The 26,223-nt window shown below is 46.6% G+C and overlaps 1 protein-coding gene across 1 annotated transcript in view; it reads left to right on the top strand.

The window, feature by feature from the left end:
* The window catches only part of tbkbp1 (TBK1 binding protein 1), a 48,372-nt gene that overhangs the window by 4,729 nt on the left and 17,420 nt on the right, over positions 1–26,223 (top strand). The window contains exons 2-3 of the mRNA XM_076760707.1: positions 19,558–19,816; positions 23,766–23,891. Of these exons, the coding sequence (XP_076616822.1) occupies positions 19,574–19,816; positions 23,766–23,891 (369 nt within the window). The 5' untranslated portion in view covers positions 19,558–19,573. The remainder of the gene's footprint in view (positions 1–19,557; positions 19,817–23,765; positions 23,892–26,223) is intronic.

Here is a 26,223-nt window from a genome sequence, read left to right as displayed (position 1 = left end):
AGAGCTGTCAACATGCTAAGAGCAACAGGACGAAACGGCGCTGAGCGGAACGCCGTGTTTTCAAGAAACAAAACACGGCTGTCCTCATCTGCTTTAGTTAACAAGGTCTTTTTAAAGGCAGTTCTGGCACAATAATACACTGAAACATGAAAAAAATCCTCCAAAACAAAGTCAGTCAGCCAAACAAAGGACAGACCATAATACCCATCTATCAGGTTTGTCACTTTCTTTCAGAAAAGGTGAAAAGGACTCCACTCAAGCAGATGTTCTGGATTTTTTTTTGTTTTGCTTTCAGCTCTGAAGAGCTGCTTGTGTGAAGGGTTGTGTTTTGCCGCGCTGGCCTTCAGAGCAGGATTTGAAAATACCACAAATACCGTGCGCTTCATTTCCTCTCGCAGCTGACTGTTTGCCGCACATCAGCCCCATCAGGAAGGCGCAAACAGCGAGCGCCGGAGGTCGTCTGCCTCCTGGATCACGATGCTTGTAGTCTAGATCAGATATTGCGACAGCTCCATCGATGGCGTTAATGATTGTCCTCTGCGGTGTCGGGGGGGACGAGTTCAGCACAAATGAATGCACCTCTGATGAATCACTATTGAATTAAACGTTAAGTAAAATGGATCTAAACAGGGATTCGGCCTGTTGAGAATAGAAATAGTGGTTGTGATCCAAACAAACACTTAAAGAGCGACTGTGGCTATTTTCAGTGTGCCAGTCTTCATGTTCCCGCTCTTTTCTGGGGCTCTGTCGTGCTCGTGCTGTGTGAAATATCCAAACTCCATGTTTTTGACGGCTGAAGCAACAATCAAATGGAAATATTTTCTTTGCATCATTTCACAGTGGTGGCGTCGCTCTGCAGATGGTTCAGAATGAAATATCTCAGCAGCAGTGAGACACGTTAAAACAGACACTGAATCCTTCCTGCAGCGCCACCATGAGGCTGGCATCCGCAGTTTTGAGTGAAATATCTCAATAACGACTGGAGGGACTGATTCATCTGCTCCAAGCAAAATGAATGGCTTTCACATCAGCTGTGCTTCATGTTTACAGCTCGTTAGCGACATGCTAACATGCTAAATTAAAATGCTGACTATGGTAAACACCATACCTGCTAATTAGCATGCCAACCTTAGCAGAGCTTCTTGTTCACATGCTGCTACAAAATAATATTTCGCATCTGGTGAGAATAAAGTTGTGTGTGTTTGAACATCGTTTGGTTGCACAGCAGGTTACGGCAAACCCACCGCCTGGTGCACAGTTAATAAGGTTTCTGGTAATATAAGATTACGGCCACTTTAAAAGTTTGATTGTAGCATCGCAGCAACAATTCAAAGCAGATTTTACATTAATATTAATAACTTGCTACACCTTGATGATGCTGTAGTTTCCACTGAGCACCTGAGAGCCGAGCTTAGACATGAGAATATGAGGTCATTTATCTCACTCTGCAGTATCATCACCGGTGGGCAGCATATATTAGACCAAGCACACACACACGCACACACACACATAATGAGGAAGTGTCCTGCCTGGAAACAGCGCTGACATAATTCACAGAGAGCTAATTTATGCAAAACCTATTCCATTTTCCTCCGATGTCATTTTCGTACTCATTTTCAATGTTTCCTGCCCCGGGGTCTGCTCTCGCTGTGGATCTACACACTCATGCTATGATTACGTTGATACATATAAATATGGAGGTTTATGTAAGCTACTTACAGACTGAATCACTAAATGAAGAGGGAGAGCAGAGGCCCTGCTGGCTGATGGAATATTCATGGACAGCTTTTAAGGGTCACAAGGGGTAACGGAAGGGGGGAGACAGAGAGAACTAAGAGGGAGGGATGCACTGCTGTGCTCCCGCCTTTATTATATATCAGACTTTTCCATTTAGGCCAGGCGTGTGAATAAGTCAAAAGATTGCAATGCAAGACTGCGTCAGATGGTTTGTTTCATAAGTCAGTCTCTGCGTTTGAAATCTGCGAAATTAAAATTTTGCAAACAATCATCATTTTGGGCCACGACAGGCGATAATGACCATTTCCAAAAGATGCTAACCAGTCACGACTGGTGACTAAGTGTTAATCGTTTTCAATACAGCAAGTCCCCAAATCCAATTAAGCAAAATATGTCCTCAGGCTCAGCAGCATGAAAACAGGGAGGAAGTGCTTTTTGAAGTATGTTTGATAAAAGTGTTTGGTTCCAGAGCGCAGAGCGTCAATCCCCGTTCATTTTTAATAATAATAATTAAAAAAAACACCAGCTAATGTCCAGCCAGTGACAGACAGGAAGTGCATCCAGCGCGAGCCACGTGTCTCTGAGCAGGTTCAAGGCAGTGATGATGGCCAAACGACCAGTTCCCCTCGGAGGATGTTTCTGTGCCAAATGGAAGCTTTGATGATTTCAGGAAACAACACCTCGAAGGGATCCTCCTCCAGGAGACGAGGAGGCCAAAAACCCTCCTCTCCTGGGTTTTTGTCCCCATTCTTTGCTGTCACTATGTCCTCTACTCTGTCCTGTTTGCTGCCGTTCAGTGTGCATCCTGCAGCTCGAGTGAACGCGTGGAACGGAAGGTTAAAGGTGTCTTATTTTTGTAGTTTTGGTCATCATTTCTAAGGGTGATCTCAAAGTACTTGCAGAGTTATAACTGCTGAGATCTGGAAACACTGCGACATTCATAAAAATGAAATCCGATGTCCCACTGCGAGGGATTATTGATGACATTTCAGTGTCTCACACTTTCAGTTTTACCTCCAAATATAATGGCTTCGATCATTTCCTTCTTTGTGTGATAGCAATGATGGCTAAACTGCAAAAATAACATCCAAGTTGTAATATACTAGAATTTTCCTTTAATGTGGACCTTCAGGAGAGAAACATGGGAAACCTGATAAAAAATGAGTATGAACTGCTAGCAGATGACGCTCTGGAAGCTAGCTAGCGGCGGACATACAGATAGTGTGTGTGGACGGTGTGTCTGTGGGCGTTTGAGTTCAGCTCAACCTCCGACTGAAGTCAAACTAACCCCATTTGTGAGCTTGACATGGAGCGAAACCAGAGTTCAAATCCAGAACCTCTGTTCCCGGCGTTTTTAGCTTCGGCACTACAAACATGGCCGACTGCTCTCTTCTTCACTGTACGAGTTGTAAGCTGCAGAAGGTAGAATAATAAAAAAGTTGGATTTCCCCCTGAGGTGGTGGTTACAAGTTGTGGAGTGAAGCACGAAGCTCTGAGGTCAATCAAAGAAATTTTGCGTCGATTCAAGCCTCCCGTAACTTCACCTGCAGGCGTGTTTGACTTTTCATGCAGTAACGTCGTCGACGCAGTTAAAGAGTGTGTGTTTCAGTGCAGACTGTTTGTTTTCTCCCTCTGCTTTCTTTCCTCTCCATATTTTTGTTTCATTTTTTTTACATAACCGTGGTGTAATATCTGTGGGCCAAGGCAGTGACCACTGATTCTCTCTCTTCTCCTGCTTCTGAAAAAGCCATGGGCGGCCCACCTGCATCAAGGCTCTCCTTTGTGTCAGAGTCCTGGCTTTGGATGACTCACTTTGCCATATTCTTTCAGGGAAGAAAGCCTCACCTCTCTCCAAACTCTGTTTCGCTGCTCTCAGAAACAACGCGCTCACACCTCCCACTGCCCCGTCCCGGCTGTTCGAGAACCCCGCCGACTGCGCCGAACGCCGCCGAGTCTTTTCGCCGCAGCGCAGCAGCGTCGTGATGAGGGGATGTGCTGTTTCTGCTTGAGAGGGAACCTTGAACATCGTGTGACAACTGGCGGATGACATAACGCCGTTGTAGTTGTGCAGCTTTTGTTTTTGGAGGACACCTGGTTGCTTAGGAGACTGAAGGAATGTGATGTAACAGCAGTGTAATGTGACCACTCGCTCGGTCTGCCCACTCAAGGCACCGTGCCGACCACGGAGGCATGATGTAGAGTAATATGCACAGTATGTCTGCGTGTGTGTGTGTGATGAGAGCAGCTAAAAGTAGGCCCATCTGTGTGACAGAGGGGCCCTGAAGTACCAACAGAGAGTTATAGTAAAATCAGAGGAAAATAGACGAGAACAGACCTCGTGCGTGCGACAGAGGAGAAATCCTGGTTTGAGAAAGAGGCAGAAAGTCCGTCTTGGGCCTGGAGTCTTCGTGCTCACGGGGGATTCACGCGGTTCTTTTTGTGTCTCAGGAAAACCAGGTTACCCACTTGCTTGTCACTCGTTACTGGACTGCCTAAACTCCCTCCAGTGTCCCTAAAAATACCTGCTCACACTCCGAGAATGCCCCACCAGTGTTTCGTAAGAGAATGTCTTGTTGACATTTCAGAAAATGCCTGCTGCTTCAGTTCTGCTGCTGCCGTGACATGACTCCTCTGCTTTCATCCAATGAAATACACCCGAAAAACGAGCCCAGTCATGCGAATTGTCGCATCTCTCAGAACAAAGGAAGCCTGCTCCTGTCTGGAATGAGGCCTAACAAACAAACTGCCGTCAAATTGACTCAAAGGATACGGAGAATAATTTCATCTGTGAGATAATCTTTGTGTTTGCAGCGGCGCAGCTGGGCACAGCGCATAGATTTCCAATAAAGACGGAGCTGAAATACAGCTAGCATCAGAGAGAGTGACAAGTAGACGACAGAGAAAGACTGTGAGGAAGCACCGAGTATCTGTTTGTGTTCTGTGCTGCATCGCTTTGCAGAGCAGAGGAGAGGCAGACTTATGTAGGTCTGCGCTTCAGTGACTTTGTAAGAGACGACCAGCTGCTTTGTGTTTACAACCTCGTACTCTTGACTTGCGTGTTGCTAGCAGACAAGCAGCTATAGCGTCTTGTTAGCTTCAACATCAGGTTATCTTTAACTGCAGCACCGTTTAAAGGCACCCCGTGGACGTTTTGACCACTAGAGGCGCTGTGGAGCGGTGTTTGATGAGCAGGTCCCTCTCAAGTTTGTATCTTGTGCTCTACGAGCTCACGTGAGGGCTAGAGGTGGATACCTGACCCGATTTAAGAGGATCTATTTGCAGAAATGGAATATAATATTTATAATTATGTTCTAATTAGTCAGCTCTTCATATGTACAGAGGCACCACATGGCAGACTCCTCTTCCTTTAACTTCCCCAGCAGCAGGCGCAGCTCCAGCAGTAAAAGCTTACCTGACTGGCAGCAAAGAAAGAATGTGAGGGGAACTGAAGGGCAAAGCAAAGACGCCAGTGGACGCAAATACAGGTGACTTTGCCGGAGACGGTGGAAGTACATCCACAGGAGCTGAAAATGTGCGTTAACCTGAGTGGAAATTTACCTGCAGCTTTATGAATCTGCTTCATAACGTGCAGAGATGAGGGGATAAAGCGGAGATACTGGAGGAGACTAACAATGGAGCTGTAGAAGACTGAAGCTGACAATATGATATTTTCTGTTTACTGTCTATACCTGAACAATGCAATGTTTGGCCTGAACCTTGGAAATCACAGAAGCATGCAACCATTGTGTGTTTGCAGTGTATTGAAACAGTAAATACTGTATTTATTTTTCAAACCCTAACATGCTAATAGATTGTGGATAATGGACGTAGCTTTGTGTTGTTATGGCTCAGCGTTCAGGGCGTAACATGACGTATAAGCACAGCATCGTAAAAGTGAAAAACATCCAGATATTAACGTCCAAATGGTCATTTTAAATTGAAATTTGGCACATTTATAATGGTGGTTTCACCTGTCATTGTCCCTGTAAAGAATAAATGAAACTCCACAGTTTTATTTGACAAACTGTTGCTTGTAAAAATACAGGTGTGCCAGACCAGGTAGAACATTCAAGACTGACCAAACGTCCACGATAATGTCGCCAAAATGTCCAATCATCCGAAAACTGAGGCACATTCAGTCCTGAAAACGAGACTTTTCTGTGTCATTGTAACAGTATTCTCATTTAATCAGGGTCCAAGAATGTGTACGAGCACATTGTGTTTCCTGTAGGAAAGCCGTGGTCGTGCTGCTGCTTGCGTGGGCTGCTGTCCGTGGCACTGAAAGCCAATAATCAGATGAACCACACACAAAGGACGGAGACAATTAATCCGTAGCTCCTCGTGCAAATCGACACGATGATATCGATGATCCGGGAGCATCCGTCTCCACGCTGTCACTTTCCCACACCGACCGCAACAGGTCTTATGTAACACTGCTCAGAAACAATGTTTTCCACATCTCACATCTCACTACTGAAGCTCCTACAAGATACCGCAGGTTAGAAACGAGCGAATATGAGCTGAAGACGGAGAATAGTATACACACACACACACACACACACACACACACACACACACACACACACACTGTGTTCAAAGCTGTGCATAATATCGCCTTCTTCTCTTGTGCGGTTGATGTTCCAGTCAAAGACCTTTTTTCAACACCTCTTTTATTTCACGCCAGACGATAGAGATGGAGAGGTGTTACATGTGTGCAGGAGCTTTTACTCCATGCGGACAAAGAACAAGCTTCTTGTGTGTGTGTGTGTGTGTGTGTGTGTGTGTGTGTGTGTGTGTGTGGATGAGTGGGGTTTCTTCAGTTAATGATGAGCGTGCTCTCCAGTGCAGGCCTGTGCTGTGTGAAGTCTGCTTTCAGGTTACAGTAAAAAAGCTCTTTTTTCTTTCCTTCATATGACTGAAGTGTGTGGTGACTGCTGCTGCATGCAAACCTCCTTCATTAGCTGCTGTGTGTGTTTAAGCGGCCCCGTTTACGCCTTCAAACCTCCTCATTCATCGGGGTTGGACGTGCGCGGCGGTGGGACGGACACGTGCCTGAAACATCTCTGACCATCTCAAAGCTGAACGCTCTTTTCATTTCGCTTTGATTCTCATGTGCTCTGGCAGTGTTTCTGTGTGCCGTGAGTTCAGCTCTCTGAGCAGCGTCGCTCGGCCTCTTTGGGTGGCTTCATGCTAAAAACAGAGCAGCTGAGTGGATAAAAACACAAACACTCAGATGTAGTTGTTACCTTAACGCAGCTCTTTGCTGGATTTGGGATTACTATCTTGCACATTTCCAACAGGCTCACTCTCTGTGAGGTGAACACTCTGCTCAGAAGTCCAGTCGTATGTGTTGTTTTTACAATGGTTCACATCTTCTTTCTTTGTTGACCTGCAGTCCTTTGCTTTTTATCTGTCTTTAGATTTTTCTTTTTGCTATAAACACTGAGGCGCATTCCTCATACTTCTAAGTGAAAACCTACTTGGCAATAAAAGGATTCTGATTCTGAATACAAGTGAAATGAAGGTTTTATCTGTCATGTGTCAGAGGTGGGACGAAGTGAAGTCCAAGTTCCAAACTTTGGGTTTCGAGTCCTAAACGAGTCACGATTCAACACTTTTAAACAGCGAAACAGTAAAATAGAAATGTATAAAAGTGATGGAAGGATTTTAAATGTGTATCAATACTTTAAAATAAACTGTTTGAAGGGAAAAGTTCGATGAGCTCAGAAAAACAACTGTTTACAGAGTTTATTTAGCTGAAGACGGAGGAGTTTATTACAAATATTCAAAACCGAAATCGCCAAGTTTGGAGATACGTGGTTCTCATTGAACAGGAAAGAGTGAAAGGTGGTGGAGTAAAATAAAGCTGCTGAAAGGAAATACTCAAGTACAAGTACATTGAATTTGGACTTCAGTACTTTAGTAAATGTACTTAGTTACTTTCCACCTCTGCAGTTATTGTTCTGTGTGTGTGTGTGTGTGTGTGTGTGTGTGTGTGTGTGTGTGTGTGTCTAAACAGCTCTCACTGTTGTGCCAGTGTGACATTCAGACTGACTCCACTCTCTTTACCAGGATCTGACTTCAGTGCAGTACATTTCCAAAGCCCCTTACCCCTTCCTCCACCCCCTCACTGTCTTTTGATAGCCCCGACACACACACACACACACACACACACGCACACACACATGTACACACGCACACATGCACACACATGCTCTCCCCTTTCTGAACAGTCTTTGGGAGTAGATGAGCATCACAGGGCAGCAGAGGGGGGAGGGTTTAAAATGTGTGTGTGTGTGTGTGTGTGTGTATGTGTGTGTGTGTGTGTGTGTGTGTGTGTGTGTGTGTGTGTGTGTGTGTGTGTGTGTACTGAGGAAAAGGAGAGCGGCCTTCAGTGGCAAAGCGGCAGCGTCCTTTACCAAGGACAGCGACTTTCATTAAAGTAATGTACTAACGCCTCGACAACGAGGCACACGTGCAGCTGGAGCGAGCGCGCACACACACACACACACACACACACACACACACACACACACACACACACACACACACACACACACACACACACTCCATTGTTTCTCTAATGACACCTTGATGAGCAGAGGTACATCCACGGTGTACAGAGGATGTCACTCACGTGCAAACATCATGAGCACACATGCTCCGCTCCCACAATGCACTGCACATGTTTATCATATATTCTTTCTGATCCAAGCCAGCGCTCTCTTTTCCCTCACGCGTCAGCTTGTCTCTGGACTCATCCAACAAGCAGCAGCAGCAGCAGCAGCAGCATGCACTATTAATTAATCAGCAGACACAGATTGTCATATCAGCGCCGGGAGCCAATTAAACACTTGGTTATATTTTCTCTCTTAAGCAGGTTCTCATAGGTTTTTGATTCTTAAGGTCGCAGTTTGAATTCACACGTTTTCTGCAGCTGGTTTGAGCCTTTTTTAATGGATATGATTGGATTTGAGTGTTATGTAATTTAGATGTGGAATAAAGATTTTTTTTTTTTTTTTTTTTATCCAGCTGTCTTTTCATAAACCCTTGTTTGCATAAAACCACGTTGCGGTGAGCATGTCATGATGCATCTGTGTGGGCATGTCTGTTACGCACGCGTTTGCTCTGTGCGTTTTCTGTGCATCTGGTGTCTCAAGAAATTTCCACTCGGGAGCAATTAGTTAGCTCGGACTGGGGATGAAATTGAAACCCATAAAATAAATAAATACATGATGAATGTGTTTGGTAGTGTAACAGCTGTGTTTGCTCTGTATGCATTATTTGTCTTCTAATGCATCTTTGCTGTACCATTTTTAGCTATTTGTGTGTGTGAGAGTGCGTGTGTGACTATCAGTCTGTCTTTTAGTCAGTGCATGACAGCAGAACAGACACGTTGGAGGAGGATGTGATGTTCTGTGAAGCACACGAGCCTTTAGATGCAGGGCGAACAAGACAAGAGTGAGAGCCAAGTACGAGTCAGGGCCACTGGCGCTGGAATGATTTGAGCTGCTCCCGCTGTCAAGGTCTCCGGCTGGCGTTAATGTATGAATTCACCACGAGGCGGAAGCTCGCAGAGGTGTGTGTGTCCGTGTGATGGGATCTGACTGATGCTGCTTTCCACGTCAAGGCTGTGAAATCATAGCGCGCTGCACCGCTTTGCATTACAGCATCTTCCTCACCACCTGATCCTCCCTCGCAGCAGGTCAGGAGAACTCAGTCGACAAATTCAGCATCACTAAACGCAACCGTGAGCAGAGCCACACTGCGTGTTTTACTGTTGAATAACTGCAAACCGCTAATAAATAAACCATAAGGCTCATGGCACCCCGCAGAGGGTCGACCCTCTTTGTGCTCCTCGGTGAAGCCCGCTGGTCTGATGCCGCTCTGATATCAGAAAGCTTCAGCTCTAAATTAGATCTGCAGTATTTTCATTATCTAAGTGTTGATTATTTGTCACATTAATTCATTAAGAAGTGAAAAATTACCATCTTCAGTTCTCTTGTTTTATTGGACCAACAATCCAAATCCAGCGTTACTCTTGAATGTGAGCGTTTGACACGTTAGCTGATGTAAAACAAACTTTGTGTCACGTTTTAAAGAAGAACAAACACATTCATCCACGTGCAAACAAAAAGTTTGATTCATAAAGAATAATCCAATCAGTGAAGTGCAGTTCTGTTGCTCCAGCCTCACTCGGTCTGGTACGACCAGCAGCTCACGGCGGCTAATGCTAACAAACGTCCTGACGTCGTGACTCGTGCTGCTGAACTCGCTTGTGTTTTAGCTTTTACGCTTCATGTGTTCCCAGAAGACATTTTGGCCACTAGAGGGAAAGTAGAGCAAGCTGATAAGACAACATCCGTCTCTCCATGTAAAACTGTCATGGTGAATGTTTTAGCAAACGGCTGCTTATTTAGACATCCAGCAGTTATTTAGCAACGTTAGCATCGATCTGGAGTCGTGTTTCTGGCCTCCTGAAGTTCACCAGTAACTGTGTCTGTGTCGTTTGCGGCTGAGCAGGTTGTGCACGGTGGGTTTATCCGTGCTCATCTATCCACCTGCCCTCTCGTAAGGCATCCACCGCTCTCGCACTTTGTCTTGTTGTGCATCTCGTGTCCGTGGCGGCCATCTTTTACTCCCTCCTGCCGGTGTGGTAACTGTGCATTGAGAGGAAGCGTCGCTCTTTCTTAATGTGCTTTGTGAAAGCAGAGATTAAATGACAGACTTCGTTTCAGTGGGAAAGGCGTTCGTGTTCGTGAGTCATCCGACCGGCTCACCTCTGAGCGTCGTACGTGTTTGTGACTGCATGTGGTCGTGGCTGAGCGGCGAGGCTGAGCGAGGCTGGCGACACGAGGGTGGGCTTTAATTGCAACCAGAGGAAGAAAAAAAGTCGTTCTTATCTCGTCCTCTTCGTCTTTTTCTCTCTGGTCTTTGCTCCTGGGCTGCAGCTTAGCTCGACTTTGACTCACATTTCAGAGCGAGGCAATCCAAGTATCGGATTGGTTGTAGTATTAATGAGGGGATTAATGTCTTTTGTGGGGAAAGTTCTTATTCAAAGTCAAGATAGAGGTTTTTTTTTCCCTCCGCTCAGGGGGGCTGTGATGAACTTTGCCGCTGAATACCAAGATGGATGAACGACAGCGAGAGAGAGCAATAGAGGAAGAGAAGAGGGGGTGGTGGGAAAAATTGGAAGGAATCGGCGGTTCGCCACGGCTCCGGTGGAAGAAAGATGAGGGGAGGACGAGAGGAGAGAGCGACGAAGCAGACAGAAAACAGAGAGCGGAGGAAAAAAAAAATAAAGCAACACAGCTCATTGTCTCCATCCTGCCCCTGCCATCAATCTCCAGAATGGCAGCTGCCTTACACACACACACACACACACACACACACACACACACACACACACACACACACACACACACACACACACTCTCTGCCTGCCTGCCTACGCGGCTGATTCCCCGAGTGATGAATCATGGCGCGGTATGGCACAGCACGGCACAGCACGGCGTTTGTTAGAGGTGGTGTTTCTGTCCTGCGCTGACAGGCTGTAGAAGCGCTTCGTATTGCCTGCGTGTGTGTGCGCGTGTGTGTGTGTGCGTTATGTATGGACAGTACAGGCACGTGTGGTGAGGCTGGAGCTGAGCGCTGTGTGTGTGTGTGTGTGTGTGTGTGTGTGTGTGTGTGTGTGTGTGTGTGTGTGTGTGTACATGTGTTTTAAGAGAACACAGTGTCTTGTAGGTAACAGAGTCTGAACGCCTCGCAGCAACAACAGCTTTATTTAACAGAGCAGAACAGACACAGAGCTGCTCTTTAACTCATGAAACACTCCTCGTCATAGAACATATTGGATTATTGTGCATTTATTAGGCGGGTTTTATGAGTTTATCACATTATTCTGTATTTAAACACGAGTGTTTAAGGATATAACTCAGGGGTTTAGTCGCCGCTGAGGATTCAGGATTTTCTTTTAAGGGAGAATTGAGGGGTTTAAAGTGTACAGTTAAAACATTTTATAGGCTGATTCTGCATGTTTAAATAGACTTATTCACGAGACGTTTCCAGTGATTTAAAGGTGCCGTAAATGCACCAAGAGATGCAGCAACGGGACAGAAGAGACCGAGAAGAAGACGGCTGTTAGATTCATGGTCAGAGGAAACAGCTTTGGAAGTTATTTCTGATGATGCAAATACATCAAACACGATGGTCAGACCTGCTGGATAGTAAATGAATGGTATCGATATAGGAACGTCTGTTTTACTGAAGCTGTGTAATACAAATAAATAACAAAAGCATTGTGTATATTAAATATAGTTCAATGTTTCTTTGGTTTAAATGAGGAAATATCTGCTCACTGGATCTGATTCAGCACCAACGTCTGATAGAGAACAAATCAGTGATGGTTCAGAAACATCACGACAGACACAGCTGCACGGCTTTGCCTCCTCTTCAGAGGAAAATGATGATGGTTTATCGCACCAGCGTGGAGTCAAAGTTATCAGACTGGTTACAAAGAAGGACTCGGCTCAGTGGAGGTGCTCTCAAATCTTTAACTTCGTTGGATGTTTGTTTCATTCGAGGTTCACACCGTCCAATTTCAACCAAAACAAAAAGTGCTTTATGTAACGGTCTGAGGGACGAAGCACAAAGAAGCTGTAAAACTATCAGAAATACTCTGTCTGTTACTCTGAGTACTGACGCTGAAACATCCACTGCGTTGTGTTAAAGGCGCCTCCTCCCTGCTGGTGCTCGAAGTGGGCTGAAACAAACGCTGTGATTACCCTCTGACCCCGGTCTGACAGCTATCAGAGGTGTTTACCCACGACGCCGTCTCAAAGAGACCCTGCTGTCCATCAGCAGAGGTGATGATGGACAGCAGGCTGTGTGGCAGGTTTTCTGAAAGGAAGTACTGCAGCTGAGGAGGTGGGCCGAGCCAACCGGGTCTCACCTCCCACCCAACCTGCTATCAGTGCTGGAGGTGACGGCCTGAACTGTGGCCGTGCTGCACATGATGACTTCAGCGTCCGTGTTCCTAAATGTTAATACTTCTACTAAGTAAAGAATCTGAATCCGTCTTCCACCACTGCACTTTACTACACTGTGAGTACTTTTACTTCAAGTACATCTTGATGATAATAAAGGATCTGAATACATTTTCCACTGTTGCTTAGTTGTTCTGAGTTAGTTTTATCATGATGTGCATCGGTAAGCACTGCCTCCTCTCTCCACACACACACACACACACACACACACACACACACACACACACACACACACACACACACACGTCCACCTGGCGCCGTGTTAATTGCCTCTCAGTGTGCGTCGTACCGTCCATCTCCGGCCTTGTTCAATGCCAAAGGAGACTTCTGCAGAGGAAAACAGGTGCAGCGGTGCGAAGCTCGGCATTATGGGAGCGTTTGGCGGATGAGCGCGGGGCGGAGAGGCACCACCTCCCCACCCCGAGCGCTCCATTCACGGACACACCGTCTGAGTCAGAGGTGCCAAACGTCCGGCCCGTGGGGATCACAGGGCGGCGTTGAGAAGAGCTGGACTGTTTAGCGGCGGCAGACAGAGAGGAGGGAGAGAAAACAAAGAGCGAGAGGAGGCGCAGAGGAGGTGATGTTCAGAGGGAGAGCAGCACTTTGAAATGCATTAACAGCTGGGGGAAGGAAGAGGAGCAGAGAGAGAGGAAAGTGGTTGCATCTCCCTCGAACAAGATCCAACATTAACATCAAACAGCGCGGGGACTCGCTCCCCGGGTTCCCTCTTTGATCCTGGTTCTGTTATCGCCGCTAAACCCGGCCTTGACCCAGCCGCCATCAGTCCTCTGTTCTCATGTGTTTATGCTCCGGGATGCACACGAAAACACACGCCTATACATGCTTTAAGGACGAGAAAGACAGACGGGCTTTTATTTCCTTTAGTGTCACCAAAGAAAGGATCGAGAGAGAACGTATTAACATCTGTAAGAAGAGATTTACACATTCTAATCGACTGCAATCCACAGTAATCTGACTGGCAGACACAAACAGACCCCCTGCTGGAATCATCTGCCGCTTCAAACCTCAAAGGATCCCCAAAATATGATTAGCAGGCTTTCCAGAGAGCAGCAGGTCTGGGATCTGATTGGGTTGCTCTTGCAGAGACTTTGGTTTATTGCACTCAAGCGTTTGCAGTATTGCAGCTTCTCCTTTGAGGTTAAATATACAGTTTCATGATATTTCACAGGCTCACTCTTCTGTCATGAGGCTGAAGTTGGAGTTAAGTGATTTTTTGTTGTAGCAGATATTTTATAGTGGGCGTTGGAGTCATTCATGCAATGGAGACATTTTTCCAAGAAGCTGATATTTTGCTTGATTTAATCAGCCGAGGACTCACAGATCTGTGGTTGTAGCTTCGCTTGCTGCCCGGAGAGAACGCCATCTTTGACCTCGCTCGTGTTCTGCATGTCGAGCGCGTAGTCGGCGTGTTTCATTTTGTGCTTCTGAACAGTTGTAATTGTTGTAAAGAAGAACGTGGAGTTTTATTGGAGCACGTGTGGATGATTTGTTTGGCTTCAGCAGGCACTCGAGGAGATTAAAGCCCTTCAAAGACATGGGATCTTTAACGGTCGAGCATCATCCATCTGCTGAAGTAATGGCTTTCTGGTATTCAACCGTCTTCATTTAAATGTTTCATAATGGCTCCATTTAGGCCCGGCATTACGGATGGAGATGCAGTGATATTCGGCAGAGAGTGTGTGATCTGTGGCGCTGTGCCGGAAAATGAAGAGTGATCTCAGTTCCCTCTCAGGCTGCAGCAGTGATGGATTTTAACACTTGTTTTGCAGTCGAGTGGTTATCTCCATGGCTTCATTTATGACTCATTGATTAATGATTCTTATGAATGTCATCAGTTAGAAGACAAGATATAGAATTCTGCTGCCTGTGATGTGGGCTGGATGCTAACGCCGGCATGCTAACGTGCTGATGCTGAGCAGGTATAATGCTTAACGTGTTCTGCCTTCATTCAGCCTGTTAGCATGCTAACAGTTGCTAATTAGCACATGCTGTTTCACTTGGGATGTTTGTACAAAATTTCTTGACTTTCCATCCAGATAGTTTGGACCAAAGTATGTATCATATATGCTGTTCTGTAAGCTGTTAATGAAAGCTGGAAATTAAGGACGACTGATGGTTTTTCCTCATTTTTGTGGAGCAAGTCACTGACGACAGAGTTTTAACGGGCCTGTAGCTGAGGTGAGCCACCGCCTCTGCTGACATCATAAAAAGTAATAACCATTAACCTTCAGGGGAAGAGCAGAGGAACTATTTCACAGAGAAATACACTGAATGAGTAAAGTTACTGCGAGCGCCGTCTTTCACTGAACTGATCCCCAGACGAGATGCATCACAGTCTGTTCAGCTTATCTTCTGTTAAGCAACTCTTGTAATTCATTGATTGATTTTAGTTCTCAAGAGAAAATAAGCTCATTTAATTCTCTTTATTTAACCTGCGGCTGAAGCTTCGACATTAACGTGACAGCATTCGATTCGGAAAGCGTCCCCCGGCTCGACCTCGTCAGATCATTGCGGCTCGGTCAGATATCAAACCTGCGTGTGACTCTGCTCCAGCATGCAGGTAATGAACAGATTCACAGAGAGTCATCCACTCAGGTCGTGGCTCAGCCCTGCACACGGTGAGGGGAGTGACGCTTTAATCCCTGGAGGGAAAGGAAAAGGGAGCAAGAGAATGGGAGAGGTGGCCTCAGCGGGACAGCGTGTGCCATGTGGGCTGCAGGTAATGTATGACTTCCTGTGGTAATCGCTGTAATGAAGCAGGGAGCTGGTCGGGAGCGAAGCGTATGCGTCGGCTTCCACGGTGCGGCGCGGCCCCGAGAGGCTCGGCAAATGAGCCCAGAGATCCGGGAGATGGAGTGGATGGTGATTGGGAAGGAGGGAGGGGGGGCTGGATGGAGCTGGAGGAGGGATATTTTGGGTAGAGGAGCAGAGAGCGAGAAAGGGATCGGAGAGGAGAAGCTTAGCGTGTGAGGGTGTGATAAATGCCTCATTTCTGGGCTGCCAATGAGAGGAGCACAGACAAAATGGATGTCCTCGTGTCCCCGTCCTTTATTTTATCCAGTCTGAGGCCACATTTGGACATCTGTCATTGGCCGCCGCACCGTCTCTACTGAAGCATGTGAGCGCCTCCATAGTGGATGTTTCCTGTGGAAGGAGTCTGGATGTATATTGCTGGTGTTATCTTGCAGGGATATATCCTGTGAATATCCTCCAAATCAAATATCCACTGGGCAGTTTTATCAGATCTTTGGTCCATTATGTCCTCCAGCCTGAATGTAGGCAGATGTTTGCTGCTTCCAGAGGATTTTTATGGAAATGTGGTTGGTAGATAGAACAAGGTGAAGGCTCAGTCCTTTAATATACACGTGCACAAACCCACCGTGGCTCCTCCGGTGTGATGCTGAGCGTATTTCCAGTATTATTTGCAGGTAATTTCGAGACCAAATGTGAAAACAGAGCACAGTTGACGGAGCCGTGCTGATGAAGCCTTCGGTAATCAGCACTCGTGCAGGCTGAAACTGAATGAAGGCGTTTTGAGCCAACATCCCACCTGAGCGCCTTGGACCTCATCCAAGAAGTCCTCGTGTCTAAATGAGGAAATAGGTTGTTTATTAGTGCCTTCAAAATGACCCGTATAACAGTTCCAAACACGGGGAAAACCATGGTCATGATAGGCTTAATGCAACTGTTATGGGGTCCAACAATCGGCGACCTAAATATTCAGATGATACCAACATTGCTCCTCGTGTGCTGAAGTCGCATCTGTGTCCATCTAAGTCCAATATTCACTCTTTTAGCTCTGTTTTTGGTGTCCACCAGCCCCTGAAAGCAATATCTGGCTCCGTAGCTGATAAATGCACCTCTACAGTGAGTTTTCAGAGGGGTTTTTTTTGCCTTCTGCTGCTGAAAACGGCACTGTGAGAGCAGTGAGAGTGAACCAACACAGTAAAGTTGTGGGCTGGAGCTCAGCATGAGGCTGGGAAGCTGCAGATTCAGGTGATAATCCGCTGTAGCTTAATCAATATGAATTAACTTCCACTGTCTGTTGCTCCACTTATTCTAAAAAACATTGATTGATCGCTCTTTTTAGCAGCACCTCTTTCTGCCGCTTTTCTAGCGTACACTCATTTAGCACTGATCTGATATTAGAAGGACGGCGTGTTCGCCAGAGAGAACTGCAGCAGATCCGTCGGCTCATTGCAGCACCTGAATATCTTCCCGGTGTAAACAGCAGCCTGCGGGCAGCTGGCAGGTGACCGGCTCAGTCCGCCTGTGCATGTGTCCACTGTTTGATCAAACGGCCGTTTTTGTCCACACATGCATTTTCTCTCTGTGCGATTCTTCCTCTGTGTATTCTTTGGCAGCATGTGCACAGACGTGTGTGTGTGTGTGTGTGTGTGTGTGTGTGTGTGTGTATGTGTGTGTGTGCTGGCCTGTGCATGTGGGAGTGCTTTTGGATCATCCTGTTAGAGCGGCTAGGAAAAGAGATTGGCTGAGGCTTTATCCCCCTCTCTCTTAAAACACAAGGAAAATAGCAGCGTGGAGGAAGGGAGCAGATGAAAATAGCTCAGTAGGCAATCGCTGACTCACAAGGCAATGCTGGGTGTCAGAAAGGCATCCATTCCAGTATGCATCAAATCAACTCGCTGTTGTGTAACTCCCTCAGCACCCGTAAATCAAACCACTCTCAGTGTGCCGAGCTACCGTCTAGTATGACTTTTGTGCACATGTCCTCTCCGCGGCTGCACAGAAAAAGGGAGGTGACAGCACAGGTGCCATTTATCACTTCTGACAGCATTGCCGGGAGTCTTTGGGGCCGGGGAGGCGGACCAGGGCCGGTCGGCTGTGACGTAGCACGGTCAGCTAACTACCCAGCTCATTCATCACGCCACTCAACGAGCGTAGGCTGTCAGAGCTCATGTTTTTTTTAAGTACTGTGAAATGGAACAAGAGCGTGAACCAGACACGTATGTAAATCAGTCTGATTAACACAGCCGCCGCACATGCACCTGTAGGGCAGCGCTCAGCAGAAATAATATGTAGTTACTGCAAAAGAACTGAACCTCTTCAGGCTAAGAGCTGGATCGGCTCGGGAAAATTAATGTTTACATGCACACAAGTAGGTAGGTAATGATGACGCTGTTCAGGCATCCTGGGTATGTGTGTGCACATGTAAACATCATATTCTGGTTGCAGAAACCTGGAAAAACCCTTATCCCAGCTTTGAGAGAGCCGGTGACTGTCTGTGTTCAGGTGCATCCTCGATGACAGCTGATGTGATCATGTCCTCTGTGCTGAAAGCAAAGCTCTGTTAATGCCGAGGATGAGCTGCATTGTTGCTCTCGTCTTCGTTACTGATAATTAGATGGAGACGCTAGAGCCAGAAAAGTGGCAACGTCAGCAGTTCGTGCAGGCAGCCAAAAAACAAGCTGTTGATGTGACTCTTGGTACAGAGATGCCTGGTGAGTCTGAAGGTGCGTTCAGACTCAACACAAACTTTCACTGTGCTGCCTGAGGGACGGGCCAAGGACGCTGCAAGACGTCTTCATGTTCCACTGTGTCAGTTTTATGAACGCTTCACAAAATACTACAGAAAGACGAGGGAACATTTACTTTAAAGAGGCTTTAATCAGTGTTTTTCTAACAGAGGTTTGACACGACGATGTGAAAGGTCGCTCACAGATGAACTATCGAACGAATCTGCAGCTCCTCTTGGCTTTAAAGCGACTTTCAGCTCATTGTTTAGCTGCACGGTCACAACTTTGCTGTTGGTTCATTTTTGGCCACTTTCAGCTCCTCTCAGTGAAAAAGCTCTTAAAGCTCAGAGTACACTTTCTGCTCAGCACAGTGAGTTTTGGCGGTGGTCAGCGACAGAAAAGGCTCAGAGGAACGCTGATACATCTCAGCCCCCCGGAGACACCAAATCTGAGTGTAGCACTGAAAGCTAAGTGCCATGAAAAAACATCTGGCTGAGGGGCGCAGTGGTTTAAAAATATTTGGGAGCTGCAGCTCCAGACTGCTGTGCAGTCTGTGTTTATCAGCAACAATGTGCAGACGTTAGCTATAGCAGCATATGCACCAAGTGTGTGCGTGCAGAGTGCAGCTGTACAGCGTGTGTGTGCAGAGCTCAGCCTCTTGACTGATCTGAAAACTTCCCAAGGACTCCAGCTCTTTCTGTTGTTTCCCTCTGGAGCACATTCATGAAGCGTACATTCACGACTCGCAGTCATAAAGCCTTGAGTTAAGGTGAAATATCGTCTCTTCATTTTGTGCCACACAGGGCGAATTTGCATTTATCCACAGCATCCAGTCACCTTCAGTCTGAACAAAAGTTCAGAGTCATGAAAGAGGCAGATGAATAATCAGGTTTGGAGCAAGCGTGATTAAAAGCAGAGTGCCCACAAACACGCGCAGTGTGATCACTGATAATTGCACCTGCGTATGAAGCGAACGGCGGTGACTTATCTCCACATTTCCACAGTGTCCCTCCGTCTTCCTCCGTCTCTCTGCACCCTCTTTGCTTTTGAATATTTTACATTGTGTGCACCAGCTGTCCAACCGCTCTCAGTCGAATTCTGCTTTGTTCTTTTTTGTTTGTTGCGAGTCGCTGCCTGCCTGATGTTTTTAGCGCTGCTGCGGGAGCTCTGACAGCCGACCCCCGCCAGAATCGTGAAATGTGGGGCTTTTTGGGAACGTCTAATTGAATGGCCGTTTAATAATTAATAAGCAAACAACTGTGTGCGTCTGTCCTCAGGTTGAGGCTCTGAGTGATGCAGTCTCTGTTCGGCGGAGGGGAGCTGGGGCTTCTGGGAGGAGGCGGCGACTCAGGGGGCCTGAAGGAGGATGGCTGCGGCAGCGTGGCGTGGCACTCCTCCACCCTGCCCCCCGACGACGTCTACTCAGCCTCCCACTTCGCCCTCATCACCGCCTATCAGGACATCAAGACGAGGCTGGCCTGCCTGGAGCGAGAGAACACCAGTATCAAGAGGAAGCTCAAGATCTATGAGATCAAGGTGAAGGGTTTTCACTTCAAAGCCACATCACAAAGTCAAATATTACTTCTGCAAACTAATTCTCAGTGTTTTTGTCCTTGTTGGCATCAGACAGAAGGTCTCCAGCACCGACAAGGACAAGGCTGGTTTGTTTGTTGATTTATTGGAAGTGTTTCAAAAGGGGAGTGAGCTGTCCACCTTTAGCTTTCTCCATCTCTACTGAGGCGGTGAGATCGTACACAAAGATAAGAGGACAGAAAGCTTCGGTGGGCTTTGATCCTGAACCGGCGGGAGAATAGACATGAGCCCTAAAGTGGGAAATCATTGTAGCTGCTGAAGTTTAATTCATGTTTATGTAAAAATAACATGGAGTCCCATTTATAACAGCAAGGAAACCTAGAGGTAAGGTGCTGATTTGACCACCAGACCAAAGCCTGCAGATATTCATGTTATCTTTAGAAATTAGAAAGAAAAGCAGCAAAGTTTGGCTTTATATACCTGAAGAGTGACTGAATGATTCATTGGCTGTGAAAACAGCTGCAGACTAATCAATGAATTGAAAAGCCGTTGCAGCTCTGGTCAGTGCGCTTCAAGTAAAGATGCTGCTGGATTATAATGCTAGTAAGGCAGGTAAGCAGTGACTGGGCAGGTGTGAAGGTGAGAAAGGAAGCAGGGTTTAACCAAGTGCAACACCGCGAATGCCTCAGAGGAGCTGCTGATCGGAAGTGTGCGCCGTTATCCTGATGGGAACAATTATCGCACCTCAACCCTCTGCGCCGACAGCCGTTCAGAACACGTCATGTGAACTCAAAGCTTGCTGGTTGAAGCATCCTGCGTGCATTTACACCTGTGCTGACAGGTGTGTAACATGTCACGTGTTAACACCAGGTTCAAATGTTGTCACGTTACTGATTTATGCAAAGCCGAGCTGGACCTTGATCGAAAGTGAGGAGTCAGTTCAACGCCTCGCACAGCTGGACTGACAGTGATCAATCAGTCCCCATGTGGGACCCATACCGAGCATTTCATGACCACACAGCTTTGACTTCCCCTCACTGAGTTTATCTTAGCCTTAAACCCCCCGACACTGACAACGCTGCTCCGCTTAATTGTACCAAAATAGGTGAGTCTATTGGTGAAACTGACCAGGAGTCAGCAGGGAAACAGAAGAATGGTGATGTCGAAGGGCTGCACAGAGTTCAGAGGGGCTCCTCCAGGGGGTCATGAGGGTTCAGACAAAGGAAACAGGTGCTGAAGTCAAAATGTTCCTCTGGATCTAAAACAACGGAGGATCAGCTCAAAGTTTAATGCATAAAGTCAGCGGCACGGAGAATATTTCTGCACAGCCAGGCCTGTTTGCTTGGTGCTGGAAATCAGACGACTTTTCGGTTGGATGAGACAGCAGGTGAAGCAGAAATCCACCTCCGAGCAGAAGCCGGGCCAGCGGACAGATATGCAGGGGGAAGGTAGGGCGGAGGAGCGTAAAGGAATAGCGTGGGAGGACAGAAAGTGGAAAAATAAGCAGAAAGAGGGAGTTAAATAGGCGGAAGGAGAGCAAGACACAGAAAAAGGAAGAGAAATGAGGCAGTAAAAGGAGATAATGGTGTAAGAGCAATGGGGAGATGAATTGCTGAAATTAAGAACAAAGAAGGATTAAAGAAAAAAAAAAATCCACTCCTGGAAATTCTCCTTATCATCATTAGTCTGTGCTGTTCCAGGAATTACACTGTGAGTACGAAGCTGTAATGCAGCCGCTTTCCCTCCGCTGGCGTCGCCTAGTTTCTCTTCAGGTGCGCGAGGACTTTCAGCTGCTGCTTGTAATTCTGCACAGAGACGTATCAATAGCTCAGAGACGAGAGGAAGGAGTGCTTCAAATGACAAAAACTTATCAAACAGGCTGCTGTGTTTGAAATGAGGAAGACAATTCCAACAAGATGCGAGCTGTTGCAGCCTTACGGTGTGCGAGGGATGCTGCCGGGAGGGAAACTGAAGCTCCTGTGATGTTCTGTGCAAACTGTGGCTGCAGAAAGCTTTGATTCGGGGTCAGAGGTCAGCATCAAAGTGGAGTGTTTTTAATGCATTCTCCTATATTTATTGGGGTTAATGCACGGCGTGTCACTCCTGATGCTTGGGGACGGAGCCTGATGCTATCATGAAGAGGCGTGGGATCATGGGAGTTGTTGTCTTTATTGTTATGCAACCAACACCGCAGATGAAAATAAATAAGGACAGAAGAGAAATGCAAACAGGGATCATTAAAGCAACAAGAGGAAGGAGAGGGGATGTGACAGGTGACCATGAGGTGCAGAAAATTACAGATTTCTGTGGGTTGAAACTAAACATGTGACGCAGTTCTACTCCTTTTCAGAGATTTTAATGCAGAAATGTCTTAAAACGCATTTCTTCCAGTGAGCGAGCTGAACGTTTGATGGAGAGGCAGTTTGACTCTCCTCTCCTGATGCATGTGTCAATGCAGAAATCCTGCATCTTTTAGCGAGCAGCTGTTCCTGGAGGCTGCAGGCTGCCGCGCTGCTGTTGACTTACTCGCGAGCGGCGGTTTGTTCTGGGCCCATTCCCTGAGAGACAGGTGTTGGTTTTGGGAGAGCAGGTGCAGATGCTGGCTGTTCAGAGGGAGCTGTCACACCTGTGCCTCTGTAAACACAGCGTGTGTCTTTTTTTTAAACTTTGGATGATCAATCGAAACAACACGGACGTCCCAGTATTGACTCCTGATCGGTCCAATCTCCATGTGGAGAGAACATTCACCCACTTGAAAAAAATCTGGATTTTCTGTTATTTCAAGCTTCTTCTTGAGGAGACAGTGTTGCTGCAGGCTTCCTCCAAACGCACGACGCCTGAGTACAGCTGCTGTAATGATGCGGATGGGAGCGCTTCCTGCTGCTTTGAATGCGGGTTGAAGCGAGGCTGTTCTCCAGAGTTCTCCGTTCTCGGCAGTGTGAGGATTCTCGGGGCCCCTCGGGGGGTTTTGCCCACGTTGTGAACATTTACTGTTAAACTGTGCAGAGAGAGGTGTTCTGCTAAATGGAAAAGGGTTGTTTGCTCCTCAAATAGACGGAGCATCGGCGGCAGTGACTTCACACAGAAAATGGTCGGCACTCTAAATGTAAATGTGTTCATTTGGGTTAAAGCAGTTATATAACTTGTCTTGTGTGTTTCAAAAACGGCAGTTTAGCAGAAAAACCACATTAAAAAAAAACAAACTATAGAACAAATCACTTTAAAAGTAAAACAGCAGTACAGCCCATAAACACAGACTCTACAGAATTACACTTACATAATCATATCTGCATAATCATGGCTGCATATAATGTGATTATTCCTGCATATTTTAAATGTTTTCATGTAGTGTTGAGTCAGAGCTGCTCTTCTGTTCCTCTGTAGTATTATGTACAACTGTGAATATGATTTACCTTCTGACTGATGAGTGGAAGCGAGGCGATACGATCAATGAGGACATTCATTGATTCTAGTGTCATAAATATGGGTTTAAAACCTGCTTGCTTCAACCTAAACATCTGATTTTCTGGTGATCATCGCCCAGAGATGGACAGAGGAACTGATGGATGGACGGACAGCAGCGGAGTGACAGACCCTCCCCAGACTGAGGGATGAAATTAGAAAATACGATTAAAGCAGCCGTCACATTTATTTTTTAGCAGAACTGAAAAATAAAATCTAGTTCACGAGCAGAAAAAAACATGACTTTAGTTAAAACACCCTGATCCTCTGAGTGATATCTGGGCCAAACAGAATTTGCAGTTGATGCAAGATGAATCTTTAATGATCCCAGTGTGAAATCATCAAAAATCGCAGAACACAGCGGGAGGAAGAGCACAAACAAACAAAAATTATAAATAAGCAAAAGTGTTCAGTCACTGTATTATTTTACCGCCTTGTTCTCTCAGTCTTAACCACGTCCTGATTGTTGCGTGTCTAATTTTGTCTGCAGTTTCCGATGATCAGCGAGTTTGGGGAGAACACCAACTCGTACTGCTCCTTCGAGAGCAAGGAGACGGCGCTGCTGCACTCCGAAAATGGCAACCTGCAGCAGAGAGTCAACGTCCTGACCCACGAGGTACGAAGAGACACGAGAGGGAGGACGAGCGACCGCCTCACTGTGTTCATTTAAATAGACTGGATAGAATAAAAAAAGGCTTTTCTCAGTGCTTGAATTCTGCAGAAATCCCTCCCTGCATGCGAATTAATTGAATTAAAAGTGAATTGAGGCCAACCCTGGTGGACATACGCTGAAAGACGTCCAGAACTAATTAAGCACTAAAGCTGCTGTCCAAGCAAAATTACTGAGATGGGGTGTTTTTAAGAAGCCATCCGAGCAGCACTGTGACATGGGATTTTCACGCTGGTGTTCTATTTCGGAGACGCGGCATAATTGGGACCAAACCTGGCCAAGACTTCGCAGCATGTGTCCACCTCCAGAAAGAAAAACACACATAGCACATGCAGAGTGATTTAAAATGTAAAATAAGATGTGTGCATGCAACACACAGGCAGTATCTCAAAAGACGCACGACTGAAAGTCAGTTTTACGACTTTTCTACTGTATACTCGAATGCATCTCCCTTCTGAAAAGGGCTGGAGTGAGAGAGGAGAGTGGTGGTGTAACCCCACCGTTTCTAAGGAGAGCACAGGGGAAGAAGAAATAGAAGCGAGTGACACAGGAAGGCAGCAGCAAAGCCGGCAGAGGCGACGTTAAAAAGAGCCACAGAGCAAGAAAGAGGAAGGAAATGGTTTATGGGAGCAGCAGAAGCGATTAGCGGCGGACGCGCAAGGTCACACGGCTCTGACACCGGCCATTCAGAGTGATGAAATGTGCCACGGCTCGCTGAGCATGCTCTGTAGGGACACGCACGCACACACGCACACACACACACACACACACACACACACACACACACACACACACACACACACACACACACACACACACACTGTCCTCTTCCTTTGGGTGGGGTGGTGACTTGCAGTTATCAAGGAGACAGAGGTGACATATTTCCTGTCTGAGGCGGCATTAAAGGAATTTAAAGGTCTCAAAGCAAAAAATGGCGTCAAAGGTTTTCTGTCAACATTCTGAGAAAAGTGAACCTGAACCGCTTCTCCTCACAAACCGAGTCATGTGACGCCAAGGCTACGAGCCGAGCTGGTCGTCTGGGAATATATAGGCCGCTGAAGCGTCAGCTGACCTGAGGGCGTGAACGTGCGTGCTGCTTCATGAGCTGATCTGGAGGCCGTGTTTGTCTTCTTCAGACCTGCGTCAGTTCAGCTTTGTGTTCACATTCTGCATATTCATAAACTACACAGCAGATCTGCTGCTGAGAGGAATCAGCGAGGGGCTAACAGAGGCCCAGCGCACCTGTCAGGTTAATCATCCTGCCTGAGGCCGAGACGACCAAAGGCACTGAAGGAGGATTCTGGTTGTCCAGAGACCAAAAATGAACCTGAGGGCTGTCACGTTTTCCATCATTTGAGGTTCGACTGGTGCTCTCTTCTTCTGCAGTGGTTTCATGGCAGCTGATTGGAAGAATTAGCGCCACCTACTGTTCATCCTGACGCACCCAGCTCCTAATATTCACTCAGCAGTAGCGGATGGAAACAGGCATCGATTTGCATGACATTTTAACGACTTTTGGTCAAAATTTGCACGAGATTTGGATGCAACAGTAGAGATGGCAGCTAAAATAAGATCTTAATAGTAGAAAAAACAGAATTGTCCTTCAATCTGTCCCATTTTACCTCGAACAATCATATCAGGTGACGAATTCAGCTGAAAATACTCTCCAGCTTTGAACCTTTGAACCGTATAAAACGAGAACAGCTTTAGAATTGAGTTTTCTTTTTAATTTACAGAAATGGAGCTCAGGAGTAATCCTCCTCTCCTCAGTCACGATACCGCTGACAAGCCGTCCTCACCTTGGTGCCAGTTTTCGACGAGCATATGTTACCATAGACACACTGAATAGGCCTCGGCGCTCGGGCGCGCTGCAGCGATGCACCTCTTTGTCCTCGCCGGCTCTGTTTATCTCGCTCCCTTAATGCTGCTCCCACTCGCGTTCTCTGCGTTGTCTAAAGTGAACAAATTCTTCAGCAACGACAACAACAACAAAAAAAAAAACTTCTGCGTCCTCGTCCCGCTTCAAACGTCTCCTCGTTTCACTCAATCTGTGCGTCGCCGCCCTCAGATCTGTCAGAAAGCATGTGGTTACTGCATCCAGCGACATTCGACCCCCTTATTATGGCACAGTGTGAGGAGAATAGACCAGCGAGACGTCAAGAGATTCGTCTTTCTAAATAGTGTTGAAGATTGAAAACATGATTTATCGTTTGTGGAGGCTTTGCTTTGTGCATGCTGAGGTGTCAGGATTTCGCTGTCCTAAATTTTGCTCGGTTAC

This window comes from Chaetodon auriga, chromosome 20, assembly GCF_051107435.1.
Source record: "Chaetodon auriga isolate fChaAug3 chromosome 20, fChaAug3.hap1, whole genome shotgun sequence".
NCBI classification, from domain to species: domain Eukaryota; kingdom Metazoa; phylum Chordata; class Actinopteri; order Chaetodontiformes; family Chaetodontidae; genus Chaetodon; species Chaetodon auriga.
Note: the sequence above shows the minus strand (reverse complement) of the source record. Positions and strands in the feature narration are given on the sequence as shown.